At 45.3% G+C, this 19821-nt stretch overlaps 1 protein-coding gene across 4 annotated transcripts in view; it reads left to right on the forward strand.

Moving 5' to 3' along the window:
* Nucleotides 1-19821, forward strand: part of LOC119185370 (venom metalloproteinase antarease TserMP_A-like) — an 84247-nt gene that overhangs the window by 30390 nt on the left and 34036 nt on the right. For 3 of the 4 annotated variants that reach the window (XM_075870464.1, XM_075870461.1, XM_075870462.1), the window contains exons 7-11: nt 3546-3679; nt 8233-8304; nt 14362-14531; nt 16478-16527; nt 17111-17219. In XM_075870464.1, the coding sequence (XP_075726579.1) occupies nt 3546-3679; nt 8233-8304; nt 14362-14531; nt 16478-16527; nt 17111-17219 (535 nt within the window). The remainder of the gene's footprint in view (nt 1-3545; nt 3680-8232; nt 8305-14361; nt 14532-16477; nt 16528-17110; nt 17220-19821) is intronic. The other variant, XM_075870463.1, reaches the window with a different exon arrangement.

Genomic DNA, 19821 nt, shown 5'->3' on the forward strand with positions numbered 1-19821 from the left:
ACCCGCTCCTTCATTGAAAGCACAGTTCTGATCCCACAAAGAAACCGTGATTCAGTGGAGCCACGGCCACGTGGTTACGGCTGAGCACGAAGTTTGCTAGTTCAAGAGAGGTTGCCAAAAACCTCTGCTATCTAAAACATAGCCCCGAGAAACCTTCTGTTATCCCCTGAAGGAATATTCTTCGTTAAAGTGGCATGAAGATTATTCACCTCTTCATGAAATTTCAAAGAAAGGCGTAAACGTCCCCTGTAGGTTCTAAAGAAAGTCAATTGCCTCCTTTTGCTTTTACGGTTTTTAGTTCAGCGCTAGCTAATTTTGTGTGCGTATTCATCAATACTATGTTTCCGCAAAAGAACACGGAATTAAAGTTAGCGCCAGTATCCCTTGTCTTCAATTTAGGCTTCGTGAAGCGCTCCTTCAAAATTTCTTCAACTGACTAGATGAAAAAACCGCACTATTAGAGCACGTATCACTTTGCTTTAATCCTGGCCGCTAGCTTCTGATAGACATGGGTTGCACGTGACGTCATTTCCTGCTAGAAAGGGAACCGTCCGCCATGTTTGTCAACATTGAGTCAGGCTAATCAGTCTGCGCGTGCAGCTTACCACCGGTTGGGAGGTTCTCGGCGTCATTCATGTGATATGGCGAAAGCAAACGTGCCCACGTTTTGCCCATCATACTTTGAAGAGCTTGTGGGACGGACTTGTGTGCATTATTGAGCAAAAATATTGACCTGCACAAACTGCGCATCGGTAAGGATGCTACACTGATATGCTGTCTTCCATGTCACGCGGCGACATCAACTAGTGGTGCTTTGAACAAGTCACGTCACGCAAATGAAGTTCTGCAAGTCGCTGGGTGGTCAAAACTACTTCACCATGCAGCGTATGGGTGAAGAGCATAGCAGCAAAGCAGCTTCCATCACAGCGTGTCGTCGTTCCAATTCAATATAGTTACGAGGTTTTTTCCCGGTTGAAGCAAAACTTGTGATTCGACGAGATTTTGTAGTTAGGAGAGCGATGCCATGTTCCATTGGTTTGGGGGAAATTCCGGTGTTGTTTGGCAGGCACTAACGCCCCTTTTGCATGCTCCTGCCTAACTTCATGTTCAGAAGTTACCGCATTTGTGCTGGTTTCAGTAGCGTTGCTATGCTTGGTTTAGTTTTCTGTCGTGAGCTTCGGTTTTGTAGAATTTACCATTGATGGTTCATCACTCTCTGGTTCTGCATCTACGACAGACAGTTGGACCAAAGTTCCCGATTCTGTGGACGGCGTGCCCGCTGCGATTGCATGCAGCACGTTTGTCTGTCGCTTCTTGAGCGGTAAAACGGCACTGATGCTGCGGCAGTAGTCTGGTCATAAGGGCTGTAGCCCTGCACTAATAATAGGCTCGGTGCTTAGTGGCAGTTCGCATCGGTCATAACTTCGTGGTTTAAAAGAACACATATTCACATATGCTGCCCTGTTAACCATTTTAAACTCGAGACACGACTATTCAAGGGGAAAAGGTCGGCTGTAGATCGCTGTGAATCTAGGTAGCAATCCGGAGAAAGCGACGCGATCCCGTAAGTAAACGTGGCAAACTTGGACATTACTCGAAAATACTCCTACCTGTGATGAAGTGAAGACTACAGTCACAGATTGGAGTTTCACGTCCCAAAACCATTATATGATTATGAGAAATGCCATAGTAGAGGGCTCCGGAAAGTTCGACTATCGGGTGTTCTTTAACGTGCGCCTAACTTCGAGCACACGGGTCCAAGCATTTTCGCCTCCACCGAAAATGTGACCGGGATTCGATTCCATGATCTGTGGTATAGCAGCGGAGTGCCTTAGCCACTAGGTTACCGTGGCGGGTATTATTCTGCATCCAAAAACGGCACAAATAGTCACGGTGACGCCGGTAGTGTGACCAGAGACCAGGCTTCACCACTGCGAAGCTCCCGACTACGCTTCCAGGCAGCTGCTTATGTTGACAAACATGGCGGTTCTCGGTCATCTCCTTCCCGGATGTGGCGTACGTGCAACCCATGTATAGAAGCTTCTCCGCAGCGATGAACTGGCGCTTGCACGTTTGAACACTGGATCTAATGGCCTTCTCCTTTACACTTCACCGTCGCCGATGGCCAGCCGGTTCACCACCGCCATTCCCGAGATGAAGGCGAGCGAACCTCAGGCGAGCTGACTATGCTCATCGCATAGTCAGCGCCACCTGTCCCCATTTTTTTTCTATTAGGCACTTCGCCGTGTCGCGTTATGACTGACAGAAATTTGGTGCCTTTTTCCTTCTTGAAAAACCACTACCACCAATATTTCTCGCCGTAGGCTGCGGAGCAACGTAGCAACGACAGCCTCACGCCACATCGCGGCCGCGCCGCCGAGGAAAAGTCCGTCGCGCCTTGGTGTGGTGGCGTCATTTAGTTTTGCATAGACAAACTAGCTGCAAAAAATGGTCTGTACCATGCTTGAGCAGTCTCATGTAATGATACTTGGTAGTGTAATTAAAAAAAAGGAAGTAGCTAATCCTGGATGAAGGTATACTAATGCAACATTTCATCCTCAAGTTTTGTTATTGCCCATATTACTGTCAGTGATTCTTGGTTCACCATGCCTGCAGTGTTCGAGAAGTTTCAAGGCTGCAGTATATCACTTTGTTAGCATTACACCCACTTCCCAAGCATTGCCCATTATTCTGGAACTTACGTCACCTCTAACGATAACGCTAGAATATTCGATGGCACGTGTATTAATGCCGGCGGCTTCATCACATGTCAGTTCATCGTCGACCGACGTTTTGTTCATCGCTATCAGTGCACGTGTATTGCTGTAATCTGTCCTTCAGTTTCCTGGCCACATGTTCGGCCGAATAAAGAGTTTCACGGAACATCGAGTTCGTCCACTTCACGACCCCGTGACACTATCGTTTAGGTGAATCCTTATGTCCCTCGTCCAATGGGAAAACGATGATCTGCATCAGTGTTGTCAACACGAGTGGTGTAGAAACTAACCACAATAGGAAGTGATCACACTTGATTAAGTGAGAAGATAAAAAATGCCGAACAATTTTTGTCATTGAGTCGTCTTCAGCCAATGCATAATTTACACCGAATTTGGGACACATGTACGTTAGTTGGTAGGAATCATAAAGAATGTTTGATATCATCAACGATATTTTTAAGCAAGCGCAGGTCGAGACTTTAAGTAGGTGTCGCTTGTTTGGCTTGTCGTGTCTTCCACGTAGCGCTAATTATTTCTCAGAGTTTTTATGGGCCAGCCTATTGCAATAAGTCAATACTTGCGACAATCACGAGACATACATACCCTGTAAGAACACGAAAGCCGATAAAAGTGAGAGATGTATGGCGACATTATGCATTTCTGAAAAAAAAATTACAATGCACATTCCTAAGCGAGATGGCTAACAACAAATAAAGAATGACTAATAACAAACGAGTTGATTCATATGTAAACCTCCAGCAGTTGATTTTTAGACGTAGGCTCTTCACAAATACTGAAACAGAAACATAATTGAAATTTCTATTTCAGGCAGCCGACCAGTTAACCCTAATTTAACTGATGAATTTGTCGTGGAGGTATGCATGGTGACAAGCGTCTCATATTACAATACATTCAACTCAACCAAAGACTTAGTTCAATACGCAGCAACGATGCTTAATGCGGTGAGTAGCACATTTGCTATTTCTGCGCCTGGCTTTGGCAATTTCGCATATGTTTATGAACTTGACGGTTGAGAGGAGCATAATCGTAATATAGCTAAGAGACAATGCAAACACGTTACCTCTTGCATTCTTCAGTTAAAGCGCAGCTGAACTGAGTGTCCGGGCGTATTCGCTTTTTACGCCCAATAAAATGGGTCTGGTCAGGCTGAACACCAGACCAACTGCTGACCACCTTAAAGCCATTGCAACCATTCTTCCGAGTAGTTCTCTCGATTTTCGTTAAAATAAAGCATAGACACCTCAACGGTCGTTAACATTGCATGGCGGAGGGCTTCAACTGAAAATTACAGATATCGCAATACATTTATTAAAATAGAAACCTTAGATTATTCATAAATCGCTAAAATTTATAGTTAGCATAGGCAAAAACGTAATTGATGCGAAAAATCACCACCATTTGAAGACGCCCCCGATAACGTCGTCTCTACATTACATATAGCTAAAGTTGGTTATGTAGTCACGCTGTCCCTATGGCGTTGCATCACATGACGTCACATAACACATTATACATAACTTAGTCACTTGGTCAAAGGCGAACTTCACCAGACGAGCCTCTGGATTCCTGCCCTGCAACAAAATTGGAAAGAAAAGTTCGAGAATCCTGTATGTAAGGAGGGGTAGAATAGGTCAGTGAAGCCGGAGCTTTCTCGAGCTTGTCCTGGGTATGAGAGCTGTAGTTAGTTCGATGAATGTCTGCTGCGACCTTGCTAGTCACTGTGAATTGTGCCGTGGTTTTAGCCGTGGCTCTGACTTCAGCTTTAGTATTGCCTGGCCTATTTCAGTGATACCGGTCATGCTTCGGAGTCTATATGCTTTCCTGTGGTCTCGTTCTGAGAAATCTGGGACGTGTCTAGTGCAAAAGTCGGAAGAGGAGGGGTCATCTGGGAATTGCACTATGGCGTCGGGAGAGTACCTGTCTAACGAGCAGCGGATTCTCGACAAAATGTAGTCTCGCGACATCAGCATGGAGTTTTAAGTTTGTATCTTTGTTCTGTCATTATAATAAACATCATGGGAGCGGCGCTAAGTGCTTGACTTGAAGATCGTGGCAACACAGGAGTCTGCAGCGTGCAGTTGCGCTGAGCATCATCAAAATAGTGTGTTCACAGATGACACTGAGTTGCCATCTATCATGAATTAGATCTAGGAGTGGCCTTAAGATAAGGCTTCGTAGAATGTGACAGAAACAGACTGCTTTGGCGCAAGAGCACAAAGATGCACCCTTAAGTATTAGTTTTACACTTTGGGGCGTGCCCATGCGAGACATGTATTAGAGCGGTGCCATCTGCAACTGTCTGAGCAAGACTGGCCAAGTTTGTGGTAAAAATAGAGATGTCCACATCATAGGCGACGCAAGTCGTGGAGACACTAGTCAGTGAAATGCACAAGTGTACTTTTATGCCACGAAGGGCTGTAATTATGTTCAATGTGCTCACGTTCATGGTTGATAGCCAGAAAAGTTTTTGTAAGAAACTTCTCACTTCTCTTATTTCATTTCGCACCACCGCTTCGAGAAGCCACAGAACCGATAGTTGGTTGAGTCGTTACAGGTCATTGGTACCGATTTCTGACAAAAAAATAATCGTACTGACAAAAGTATTTTCAATAGATGCCAGAGTTGTAGTGCCTATTGACAGGGAGGACCTGCAGCCAATTCTCTTAGCCTTAAAGCATAGATAGATATGTGGGTTCAATGTCCCAAAACCACCATATGAATATGAGGGATGCCAAAGTGGAGGGCTCCGGAAATTTGGACCACCTGGGGTTCTTTAACGTGCACCTAAATCTGAGCACACGGGCCTACAAGGTTTTCGCCTCCATCGGGAATGCAGCCACCGCAGCAGGAATTAGATCCCGCGACCTGCGGATGAGCAGCCGAACACCTTAGCCACTAGACCACCATGGCGGGGCGGCCTTAAGGTATTACAGGAGCTATTAGTATTCATCGGACCAGTGCAAGTGGACACTGGTTTGGTCGATGTTTGCGGCACTGTGGATCGTAGTGCATTTCATGTTGACCACATCCGCTAACGCCGCCATTTTGAACGGGAATACGAGGGTGTCTACACTTGTATCGGTGCCGAAAACAAAGTGGCGATGTAGAAGAAAACGCAGAAACAACAAGAATGAGCAGATCGGTAGTCATGAGTGTTCCTGTTGTTTTTCACCTTTAACTGCAGCGCACGCTCACTGTTTGGGGCTAGGCCAAAAACTGAATGGTCTTTGTAGAAGTGCGTGATACTAAAAGAAATGGATGCGTTAAAGAACGAAAAGATCACAATTAATGTACAAAAATCTTGTGCTTGTGTGCACAGGCATATATCCAAATACACGCAAGAGAGAGAGAGAGAGAGAGGTTTATTTACTGGAAGTCATAAAGGTTGGCCTGAGCGATAGCTTGCTCTCCTGCTACTCTACACTGGGGGAGGCAAAGGAGAGAAGAAAGATTAATGTATGACAATAGTAAAATAGAGAGGTCAGTATACAGAATTTTTTCTAGCTGAGAAAAATTTTATAGCCGCGCATATAGTCCAGTTGCTTCCAAAAAGGTATAACCGCTCTTATGACCACAGTTGCACTGTTGGTGTCTGGCGAACGGCCCAACACGGACTCATCAGTTAATGACCTACTGCGATATAGTTCCGTCGAAGAAATCAGTGTTTTTCGTTCACGTGCGTATGCTGGGCAGACACAAAATATGTGCTCAAGTGTTTCTGGCACATCACAGTGTTCACAATTAGGACCGGTGTCACTGCGACCGATGATATGTGCGTAACGTCTTGTGCACGCCACACCAAGACGAATGCCGTAAATCCTACTTGTGATACGCCATTTCAATTTAGGGGCATGCTGAACCTCATTTCTGGGCCCCATTTGTGAAGTCGCCGCTGTCGCCGTTCCGGTTTGGTCCAGTGCTGAAGTGTGTAGCTGCGTATCGCGCAGCGAAGCAGGGCGTTCGTGTCAGCTTGTGAAATCGCAATGCATACTTCAGGGGCACTGCTTAAGGCATTTTCAGCTTCAGCGTCTGCCTCTTTGTTTCCCATCACGCCGCAGTGCGCGGTAATCCACTAGAAAGTGATAAGATGACCATTTGTTGAAGCAACCCGAATAAGTTCTGTGATTTCTATTACCAAAATGTAATAAAGGATTTGCCTCATGATTTATGGTTTGCAAAGTGGGTTTGGCATCACAGAAAATCACTGCTACACACAAACAAAAAACAAAAACGAGGCTCGTCTTCACTTATCATGCGACGCCAACACCTCGTCCTCTGGTGCCGATCATGGAGGCAATGCAAAACCAGGTACAGAGAGCTTTTAATGCTTCCGATCTCGGAGGGAGTACGAAGTATTAGTTGGGGAAAGCTTTCATAGCCAGAGGGGTGGGGGAGTAGACGACGATCAATGAAACGACTGATAAGAGAAATATAAAAAACATTTACAGTCAAGTCGCTTTATGTATATGTATGTGATACGCTGTAAGATTTTTATACGAGCGGTAACATTACAAAATTAGTTTTAGAGCTTAACTGCACTTGTTCATTTGTTTGTGCACCAAAATAATTTGGGTTTCGGGGTGACACAAATTAGGCAGACCCTAGTAGTCGTCACCGGCACACTAGAACTGAAGTGAACACGTGGGTAGCAATCACCAACGTCTGTTCCATGCAAATCCAAGAAACCCCACAAGTCACAAGTGGCCAATTGAAATGTGGGCGGAAAGTGCCAGTTGGGATCATGCACAAAATGCCTAGCCCATGTAGCGAACCGAAAAAGATGGCGCTTGTCACGACATGAATCATAAACAGACAATACTGCGTGTGTGATTGCGAAAGTATGCATGCTATTGAAATGAAAAACTTGAAGGAGCACACTCTAAATTCAAGAGGAATTTTCTGGAGAGCCATTTTGAATATGGTCGTTGGGATCGTGGTCACGTTTGCTTATAAGTTACAATGTCTCTGAGCTTTCCTCATGTGCTATCTTGGCTGATCATCCACTTTGAGAAATTCCCACGTACCATGGGAATACAAGTTAAGGGAAGCACGAGAATGGAAGTTGACTGTTGAGTAATTTTTTGTTCATTGGAAAGTTACGAAACCATGTAATTCTATGTACAAATGTCGCACGCATAGAAATAATTTGATGAACATATGCACATGTTTTATATCACCAGTTTTTTACCATAAACTAACAATGCCAACAGCAAGCTGGGAATCACCACACAAATTCTTTGTGGTATACGTAGACCAACAGTACACAGAGCTTAATTATACAACTGACGCACATGTGCCAAGGTTATGCTTAGGTGCGAGTACACTTCCAGGAGATAATTCAAGTACATAAGATTATCCTACTGCACTGAGAAATTAGGCACCAATATCAAAAGCAAGCAGTCTCTAGAGCTTTTAACTTCGCATATTCTGTATGCTAATTAGAGGGAAACGCAGCTTATAAGGACTCACCAATTTATTCTACACATCGTTCTTGCAGGTTCAGCTGCGATATACTCAGATGGAACATCCTAAAATATCGTTCCAGCTTAACCGACTTGATGTGGTGGAGGTATGTTAAACCTATCTAGAAATAGCAGTTTGTAAACAATAATTTTTAGGGGCGAAGCTCCTTATAGCGGCACCCGTTCGTCCACCGTAGTATGTAACAAGTATAACATTTGGACCTCCAAGGTGGTGCCGGTGAGAGTCTTCTTCTGTAATGATGCAGAGTGGGGCGAAGAATTCTACCGTTCATTCGTTCTTGCTTCCGTCCGTCCATGCGTCCGTCAGTGTGACCGTCCATGCGTCCATGAGCCCGTCCGTGCGTGCGTCTGTTCGTGCGTCCGTTCCTGCGTTCGTCCATGCAGCCGCCCCTGCGTCCGTTCATACGTCCATCCATGCATCTGTCTATGTGTCCGTTCGTCCATCTATTCAACACTCCAAGTACCACCATCTCACATCTTTTCATCATATATTCCCCATATAGAAGCACCGCCATCCAGCGGACATTCCAAGGACTAAACGGGAGGTGGCACACGCACACTTTCTTACGGCTTGCGCTTCGAGTCCACTTCCCACCTTTAACCACCTCGAGTTCATGGTATATGAACTCGAGGTGGTTACGTCATACTCGCTGGGCGTAACCGAGGAGGTTACGCCCAGCGAGTATGATGTAGCAAGCTTTTTCAGTCAGATAGTGCTTAATGTACATGCCAATCGCTGCTAATGGGAAAAGAGAGGCGGAGAATTTGGCTTTTACTTTCTTACGGCTTGCGCTTCGTATCTACTTCCCATTTTTAACCACCTCGAGTTCATTCATGGTATATACAAGTTCATTCTATTCATGACACTGCGGCTCAACGCTCGCTAAACCTTTGTAAAGCTAAGGAGGTTACACCCAGCGAGTATAACGTAGCAACCCTTTCTTGTCAGATAGTGCTCAGTGTACATGCCAATGGCTGCTAATGGTGATCGCAGCCTGCGCGTTAACTAAAAGCCGAATGCTCCTGTCTCTCATTCCCCATTAGCCGCCATTCACATGTACATTGACCACTATTTTTTATTGTTTAACAACGCACAGAAGACGTCTCTCTCCGGCACCACCTTGGATGTCAAAATGTTATACTTGTTACATACTACTGGGGACGAACGGGTGCCGCTATAAGGAACTTCGCCCCTAAAACGCGACTCATTGAACGCTGAACTTTAGCTAAGGTCGCCTAGTCACGGCAGGTAGAAGTTATTGAACGCGACGTCCCGACCTGGGGAAACCTAACGCCCGCTTTGACTTGTCTGTTGACTGGCCACAATTTTTTGCGCGGGAAGCGTGAGTGGTGAACGCGGACTTTCTGCATCAAAATGAGGCAGACGCATTGCTGTATGCGTTGTGGAGCTATATTTAGGGGCGAAGCTTTTTATAGCGGCACCCGTTCATCCCTCGTAGTAGCCTTTGTAGTATGTACCAAGCATAACATTTTGATCTCCAAGGGGGTGCCGGTGAGAGATTTCTTCTGTGCGTTGTTGAACAATAAAAAATAGCGCTCAATGTACATGCCAATGGCTGCTAATGGGAAATGAGAGACAGGAGCATTCGGCGTTTAGTTAATGCCCACGCTGCGATCCCCATTAGCAGCCATTGGCATGTACATTGAGCACTATTCGACAAGAAAGGGTTGCTACGTTATACTCACTGGGTGTAACCTCTTGGTTTTAGAAAGGTTTAGCGAGCGTTGAGCCGCAGTGCCATGAATACAGTGAACTAGTATATACCATGAACTCGAGGTGGTTAAAGGTGGGAAGTAGACCCAAAGCGCAAGCCGTAAGAAAGTGTACGTGTGCCACCTCTCGTTTAGTCCTTGGAATGTCCACTGGATTGTGGTGCTTTTATTTGGAGAATATATGATGAAAAGGTGCGAGATGGTGGTACTTGGAGTATTGAATAGATGGACGAATGGACACACAGACAGGTGCATAGATGGACGCATGAACGGACACAGGGGCGGATGCATGGACGGACGCAGGGACGGACGCACGAACAGACGCACGCACGGATGGGCGGATGGACGCATGGGCGGTCACAGAGATGGACGCATGGACGGACGGAAGCAAGAACGAATGGACGAACGAATGCTTCGCCCCACTCTCCATCATTCACTCCGTAGATATGCTGCCATTTTTTTTTTGGTATTCATGAATGCAATGAGTGACACCGACGCTTGAGGTAAGACCGCCTCCAGCGGGTGTGTTTGACATTGGCAGAATTGCACATACTTCCATTAAATATTGGTAGATCCCATGTACAATGGTCATTGATGATATGCGAAGCATTAATGAGAAATGTTGACATGTCACTTTAATATCAGCACATCGTTACGAGGTGGAGGTAAATTATGCCATACGTGACTTTCGTGTGATGATTATAATGCTTGGATGTGTCGCTTACCTTCGTCATCTGTTCACGTCACGTGATACCATATTCAGTATATTAGGAGCTAGCGCAACGGCCGCGAGCACGCTATGAGCGTGGTATGTTGTCATGTTCTTAAATGACATGTGTGTCCGGATTATCATGTTTGCACCGGTCAGATATTTCGTCATTCATTGACGTCACGTAACACCAGATTTGGTATGTGTGGAGCTAGTAAAATGGCCACGAGCGCATCATGAAGGTCCTATTATACTCTAATGTAGCGTTGAAGAGCGCAGACGCTGGGCACAGCGATGCTACGTTAGCAAAACGTGAGTATTCTAATAGTCTAACGCCAGGCGCGACCAGCGTTCGTCAACGCGGCGCAACGCCAACCGGCTCGAAATGCAACAGGCAGCATTTCGCACCAACGCTACAGAGTAACATTACTCTATGCCAATGCGTTACCCAGACAACACTGCGTCTCTCTCTTTTCGTGACGGACGGACGCTGGATGCGCTGAAACGAGCATGCGTCAAAGCAACGCAGCGCGACGCGCGCCTTGAAGTATATTGCAGGACCAGCGCCTGGCGTGGTAACGCCGGCGTGACGCGACGAAATGAACGGCGGCGAGCACGCGAACTGCGTCATGTCGAAATGCATTAGCGCCTTGCTGCGGCATGTAGTCATGTTCTCACATGACACACATCTCATGATTATCACGTTTGCACCAGTCACATACCTTCGTTATCCATTGGTGTCACGTACTACCAAATTTGGCATATGTAAGCTAGTGAAAATGGTGGCGAGCGCATCATGAGTGTGGCATGTATTGATGTTGTTACATGACGTGCATGTCGTGATTATCATGTTCTGATGTGTGATTTATCTATTACGTCCGTTCGCGTCGCGTAATACCGAGTTTGCTACATGTGAAGCTATCGAAACGGCCGCCAGTGCACCATGAGCGTGGCATGTAGTCATGTTGTTACATGACACGCATCTCAAGATTAACGTGTTTGCACCAGTCACATACTGTCTTCATTCATTCGCGTACCGTAATACCAAATTTGGTATATGTGACGCTAGCTAAACGGCCGCGAGCGCATCATGAGCGCGGCATGTAGTCATGTTGTTACATGACATGCATGTCATCAATTTCACGTTAGGACCATGCAATCATGTTATACCATACCAGTTTTGCAACATGCCATATGAAGCAAATCACTGAAAGAGCTACAGGACCATGAAATGTAAATCATGACATTTATAACATATAAGTCATGAATTTCATGTTTTTGACTAACCAAGTATGTAGTTCATAGAGTCATGTTATGCCATGCCAAGTTTGGTATTGATAACATTATCTAAACGGCGAGGAAAGCTAAAAGTCTTAGGTGGATAGATAGATAGATAAATAGATAGATAGATAGATAGATAGATAGATAGATAGATAGATAGATAGATAGATAGATAGATAGATAGATAGATAGATAGATAGATAGATAGATAGATAGATACGCTCAAAGTCACCTAAGTTCGTTAAAAAATGCTGCGCATTTAAAACACGCTGAATGAGGCGCCAGCTTAGACAGGAGGCGTTAAAGGAACCAATAACGAACTCCACGGCCATGATGTATTACTGCATTTTACCAAGAATGCTATGAAGACTGTGGAAGATATCAAAGGTGTATTTTTAAGAGGTAGGTCCAATGTATGTCACCATGGCGCAGTGGATGCCCAACATCTGTTGCCGTTGACGCAAAGGTCACGGTTTCTGTTCCTAATTACAGATCTTTTTAGAGGCAAAGCTCCTTTTAGCCTAACCTTGTCCAGCATCAGCCACAACCGGCAGTATTTCCGAACAGTATAATAGATAGCGCTTTCTCTTAGAAGCATATTGAGACTGCAGTTCAGTGAGGATATTCTTGATGGCGCTGTAACGCTACTCTTCGATTGGGTGTGGCGCGTGCTGTGTCTGGGTGTGCGGGAAGGGATTGCCTCTCTCAGTCTCCTGGATCGTCGCCGTACGTGTCGGATTATTGTGGGGCATGGACGAAGTGTAGTGGTGAACGCGGAGTGTTGCGATACTTCGTGGTCATCGCCAGACAGACCGACGGGCAGAGTGACGGACGCATGCACGAAATGATGGACGGATGGACGGGCAGGCGAACGGACGGACGGATAGTTAGCCCCACTCATAATCATTCACTCTGTGGATATGCTCGACTGTATTTGGTATATGATCATGCGTATTCTTCGGACATCAGTTCCGTAACGAAAATACGTCATTGAAGCAATGATGCGTCCTAGCATAAAACACTTTCGTGTTAAAAAATGGCAGTATATCCACGGAGTCAATTATGGAGAGTGGGACGAAGCGTTCGTCCGTCCATGCGTCCATCTGTGTGACCGTCCATGCGTCTGTTCGTGCGCCCGTCCCTGCGTTCATTCACGCATCCGCCCCTGCGTCCGTTCATGCGTCCATCCATGCATCTGTCTGTGTGTCCGTTCGTCCACCTATTCAACACTCCAAGTCCCACCATCTCGCATCTTTTTATCATATATTCCCCTTATAGAAGCACCGCCATTCAGTGGAAATTCCAAGGACTAAACGAGAAGTGGCCCACGCACACTTTCTTACGGCTTGCGCTTCGGGTCTACTTCTCACCTTCAACCACCTTGAGTTCATGGTGTATACTAGTTCACTGTATTCATGGCACTGCGGCCCAATGCTCGCTAAACCTCTCTAAAACCAAGGAGGTTACGCCCAGCGAGTATAATGTAGCAACCTTTTCCTGTCAGATAGTGCTCAATGTACATGCCAGTGGCTGCTAATGTGAAATGAGAGACAGGAGGTTTCAGCTTTTAATTTCTTACGGCTTGCGCTTCGTATCTGCTTTCCCCCTTTAACCACCTCGAATTCTTTCATGATATATACTAGTTCATTGTATTCATGGCCCTGCGGCTCAACGCTCGCTAAACCTTTCTAAAACTAAGGAGGTTACACCCAGCGAGTATAATGTAGCAACCCTTTTTTGTCCGATAGTGCTCAATGTACATGCCAATGGCTGCTAATGGGAATCGCAGCGTGCGCGTTGACTAAAAGCCGAATGCTCCTGTCTCTCGTTCCCCATTAGCAGCCATTGGCATGTACGTTGAACACTATTTTCTATTGTTAAACAACGCACAGAAGAAATATCTCACCGGCACCACCTTGGAGGTCAAATGTTATACTTATTTCGCGTATGTGCCACTGGTGGTTACGTACTACGAGAGACGCACAAGCCACGCCATAAGAAGCTTCGCCCCTAAAAAGCATTTTCATTCTCCCGTTACTGTTGTCGTAATATTTTGGCCAATTCGGAAAATAAATATCGCATCCCGATGACAGACGCGTCGGTTGAAGTGGAGTTCGACGGGCCACGAGCCCATGCTTCGCTGTACAGGATTTGCACGACATTGTGCTATCTATGATTCTTATAGATTATTACTCCTAGAGAGTTTTCAACAGTTGTTTGGTCTCGAAATATGCAAAAGAAAACATACCTCACAAACATGGCTTTAAACTTCAAACTTGATAACCGAAATGGTGGCTGTGGAGGCTGTATGTTTTGGTTGTACTGGTTGGAAAGCGTGAGTCTTGTTGCTTAATACGGCATGCAAGTTTCTGAAGGCATCATTACCTCTAAGAGCACCACGACGGTTCTGTTATTTTAGGATGAACATCTTCTGGGAAATCGAACTTGCGAAGAAGCAGACAGTGCACAAGAAGACGGTGGCAAGAGCGATATCTGCACCTCCGATGCTGAAACCACCCTGAACAAGTCCACTGAATACATCAATGGTTGTGTCACCGCCAACTGCGATATTGTTTACCTTTTCATCAGGTAGGAGAGGCTTTATGATGAGCCACGCATTATCTCCCAGCACTGACTTTTTGAAACTAATACTAAAAACGTTTTCTCGATTGCTTCTTTTGCTTTTTATTGCCTCGAAATTGTCAAAATACCTACAGAGACAACCATGAATCGGTGGCGTTGAGAGGGGAGAAACAAAGAAACAGCAGCCTGGTCACCCCAATTAAAATGGAGCGAAACAAGCTCAATAACATGCGAACTTCTTGGATTACGAGGTATCTAATTGCTCCCATAAAAAAGCCGTGAAAAGCATATTTCATGTAGCTCTTGACTTACATATACAAGAGACACAAGTACGGGTGCTCTCAGAATAATTTGAAACACCAAACATGAAGCCGTTCATGGGCGAAGTGCACCGGCGGAGAAAAACAGGCAAAATGTGCGCATGCTTGGTGTACCCAACGAGAAAGTATAGCTCCCTACAGTGCATCTAGATCCGCGTTTTTTTTTCTCGAAAGGGGCAGTGCTAGGGGCTCTACAATGCGACAATGAGGGCTAGACAGATATGAGCGTGTAGCATGCCGCGTTCCGTAATTCATAATTATGAAATTTTGTCAATTCCATGCGACGTAATCCCGCGATTCTCTGCATTCATTTCGGAAACAGCACGAGAGTAAGGCGACATAACAACAGCATCCCTGCCTTATGTAAACTGCGTCCGCCTATTTGGCGAAGTATTATATGGTTCTTTGATTAATAACCTCACGTGCCTGTGTTTTACTACAGCTCGATGATACGAATACAATTTGCACTACCACAGACACTCTCCTTACAGGCGTGTATGGGATAGTGCCAATGAAGCATTTTAGAAAATGATATAAGGTGGCATGTTTGTTAAAGCAACTTTCAGGCAGAGGGACTTAATTAGTGCGTATGTGCTCCAATTTGCTCCGCATGACTCCAGAGTTTTAATTCGCGCGCCACATATTGTGGTTCACAAATCTAGGTGCAGCAATCAATAACAGAATCTAAGATCTTGATAACGGGTATTTTTTTTTACATTTCGATCGAGTCTCACTCGTTGCCACAAACACTTGTTTTCTTTTGCTCAGAAGTAGTAAGTGATTCTAGTCAGCGATAGACAGTCACAGTTAAAAACAAATAAACAGCATAATAATAGGTATAATTTATAACAGGAAGAACACGGTTTATTCTTCTAAACAATCTAAAACAAAAGGTAGAGATGTAACTGTGTCTGGCCGATATGCTCACGACTACATCAGACGAAAACGCATCCGTTCGCCAGTGCTAGCCACGTTCACCTTCTGTAAATATTGTGCTGAAATTATTATTAGGTTGGGACGGGACAACGTAGCAAAAGAAAAGAACTAAAATAAGCACCGTAACACTTGAACAAGCTCACACGCAGGAAGGCCTACTTTCTAACACAATTAACGTGAAAGGAGAGCTTGTCACAAACACCACCCACTGAGCCCCCCGTATCGAGGCGCTCAGAGGTACCAAGAGCTACTGTTTCGTACGAGCTACGCAACATAATTATGCGTGCACTAAGGAGCAACGCAATGCTTTCTAGGTAGACCACTCACACGCAAATCGTCGTACTACTTTTCTGCAGCACGCTCCGCAGGTGAGCAGCTGTGCGTCTGGCGTTCCAAATTATTCGAAGAGCGCCTGTACATCCTGCGTTAACTAAATCACGTGCCAATAAGTATGACGCTTCGCTTACTCAGGTATAACAAGTTTTCGACATCACTGTGTACCCGCTATTGAATGCTCCCATAAAGCCTAGCAATGAAATAGAAAATGTTATATAACAAAAAGATTTCATACAGCGCTATTCATACATTGAACACATAAGGAATAAAAGCTGTAACAAATTTCACTGCATAGTGTAAATTAAAAAAAAATAATATGCTTTACGCTCTAGCACATAACGTGCGAATATTTTCTCCCAGCGATGATCTCACGTACGAGGACAATGGCACACTTTCTTCGGACGTCCAAGGTAAGCGTTAGATCTTTAACTAGCAGATGTAGTGGACACGTAAAAACGTCTAACACCGTATACAAATATTACATAACGATGCTTATCGGCTACCTAATAAACAGGTGGTTGTCTGAAATAGGAAAACGTGCACAGAAGAGAGGGCCATTTATTGAAAGGTTATAAAAGACCATTTGCTAAAGTTCGCGTCATATAGTAGGGTTTAGAAAAAATTAATAGTAAATGTTTGGGACGCGATCCACAACCATGACATGATAACAAAAGAAGCTGTAGTGCAGCGCTTCGCCAGTTGGGACCAAGTGAACAGTGTTCTTTAATGTGTGCCTTATCCTAAAAACATGGGCCTACGCTGTTTCGCTTCTATTGAGGCTCTTCGGCAGTGGTAAAACACCACTGAAAGGTACAAAATAGCAATAGCTAATATGTTCACTTCAGAAAATGATAAAAAGAGCATTCGCTAATGCAGATGTTCAACCTAATGACAAAACTGTGGTCTCAACCACAAATATTGCTTTCATGTCAGCAATTTGGTGCGCTTGCTCGTAACTGTGAAATCTGGTGACTAATAACAGCGCTTTTGCAGGTTTGGCTGAAATCGGTGGAATTTGCTCAGATGACAAAGTTGCTCTTGGAGAGGACAAACCAAAACTGTTCAGTGGTGTTATAACAATGGCACATGAAATCGGGCATTTGTAAGCACTTTATAGAATCTATCAATTAAGTTGAATTCGTTCATTTACGAAATTTTACCTGCATATAGTTCAATTTTTATGACTAGCATAAGAAATCTGGTTGCTCTCTATAGAATACCTACAGCTGCTATTTCAGTTAGCTTCCCAAATAAAATGATAACGGCTATCTATGGTGGACAATAGCGCAACAACCAGTAATGGCCAAGAGCACCATGAGTTCACGAATTAGGTAAACACAATATTGAATGTTCTCAGTCCAGAAGCACAGCAAACACATGTTGCCAAGAGCGTCTTAGTCTGAAACTGTAAAAAAGGTTTAAAAAATCACAGCACATCAACAAAGTGAATGATCATGAGTGGGCGAAGCTCCCGGGGATCCTTCGGCTAACCGTGAATCCCCCGCACTTTGCCCAGTCGAACATGCATAGCAGTGGCGACACGTGTGTACAATCTACACAATGTTGTTCTATTGGTCATATGTCGTATTAGGTGTTGAGTTCGCTTTTCCTTCCTTAAGACCGTGTTATGAGCAGTGAAATGGGAAACAAAGCGTACTTCGATGAGATGTAAGCTAGCTTAACCTAGGAAAGGCGAGGTCTACACACGCCTCCTTGGTTGTTGTTGGTTGTTTACAGTCATATGAACTGCATCTGATGCCACATGCTGATATAATATGCTGCACAGCCATTCTTCGGTAATGATACCTACAATAATGTCAACAGCCTGGATTGGCCTGCTGATGTTCCCGTGCCGCTGCAGCATCGCGGGTAACAGCGTGTTTACGTTCGCCTTCCTTCCCGGCAGAAAGTGAATGCTTCATCAGCCACAGCACACAGTACACATATATGCCTTACAGATGTGTTAGGTACGTCATTTATCAGAAAAGGGATGAGTGGTATACTGGCGTAGTAGATGTTTCATCGTCGTCGTCATTGTCATGACGTATACTGGGTACCCTGCTAGTGCTGTGCCGTGTTGGTAGGAAGAAAATGTAACTTAAGAGAACTGAATGCTGGATGAGTTCGTAATTCATAACGATAGAAACTGCACAAAAAAGCGACAAGAAACAGAGAAGGCACACACACATAAGTGCCGACTAACAATTGAAAGTTTATTGAAGGAAACACTCACATTAATACAAAAAATGACTTAAAAATAAGAGGATGGCAGTTAGATTTTTGATCGTCTAGCCGCTGCAATGTGACCGAAGACCTGGAGACACACGTTTTGTCATGCTTGTAGATTTGTAGAGAGCCACTCCTCTCACTGTGGTAACTCTGTGCCGGGAAGGAAACACTCACATTAATACAAAAAATGACTAAAAAATAAGAGGATGGCAGTTAGATTTTTGATCGTCTAGCCGCTGCAATGTGACCGAAGACCTGGAGACACACGTTTTGTCATGCTTGTAGATTTGTAGAGAGCCACTCCTCTCACTGTGGTAACTCTGTGCCGGGACAACGCCTTTGTTTCGCGATGTAATGGATGACACTTGCAATCCCTGTATATGTAAAGTAAATGTGTGGTCTGGAATTGGTTTGATACGATTCCGCCAGAATAAAGGGACCCTGAAGTGATTTTGACGATCTTTACAAACACATTGGGCTGGTAGACCAAGTCCCAAGGTGTCACAGAACGAGCGCTAAACAAGAGCGCGCCGCCAAATCCTTGCGACAACGGGCGGCAGAAACGCCGCGAGGTAAAAAGAAAAAAAAAAAGAAAGCAAACATCCAGGGCCCCCGGGCGCGCGCTCTCCCCGCAGAAGCACGGCTCCGCAGACGAACCTCCTCACCCCACATCGGCGGCCCAGCAAGCCCGCGATGTTTCCAGAACGAAGGGGGCGGGGCCATACCGAGTTGACTCACCGGCCGGAGAGGGCATTCCAACTGTCTCGCCCTCTTCCCAGCTTTCGCCGCGTATCGCGCCGACGAAATGACCAGAAATTTCTGGAAGGTGGCGCGGAAGGTATTTAATCGAGCGGCCGAGACGACAGAACAGGAGAAGACGGAGAGTTAGCGCCGGAGCGCGTAGGAATTCCGCCGTGTAGTCGGCGAAGGTTCTGCCCGTAGTGACAGAACAGGAGGAGACGGAAGTGAGCGCCAGAGTGCGTAGAGAGTCCGCCGTGTAGTCGGCGAAGTTTGTGGTCCGTAGGGACGGCTCGAGCTACAGGCAAGAGTGTGTGTTTACCGCTATCGAGCGAAGACCCGTGGCAACCGCTGCGAGTGTGAAGCCGTCGTGTTCCGGCGAAGAAGTTGAAGTTGGAAGAGTGGCCAATTGAAGACGGGAGGTTTCCTGGGAGAGAACTTCGAGAGCTGCGGAACGACAACAACGCTGGACTTTGAGTGAGTGATTCTCGGAAGAGTATCATTCAGACTTTTGTTCCAAGGACTTTGGACTGAATAGGTTTTATATCTCTTTAGTCTTTAAGTGTCTTGGTTGTTCAATGCATGCGACTGCATTGTAGTGCGTATTGTTGTCTGTGTCCGTTGTTTCAAGTGTGGTTGATTGTACTGTGTAGTACATTGTCTGTTTGGTGACGTATTGTATGTAACTATTGTGGAGTGTGCATACGTGTGTATTGTTTTTGATCTGCCGTTAATGA

The sequence above is a fragment of the Rhipicephalus microplus genome, chromosome 8 (genome assembly GCF_043290135.1).
Source record: "Rhipicephalus microplus isolate Deutch F79 chromosome 8, USDA_Rmic, whole genome shotgun sequence".
In the NCBI taxonomy this organism is placed as follows: domain Eukaryota; kingdom Metazoa; phylum Arthropoda; class Arachnida; order Ixodida; family Ixodidae; genus Rhipicephalus; species Rhipicephalus microplus.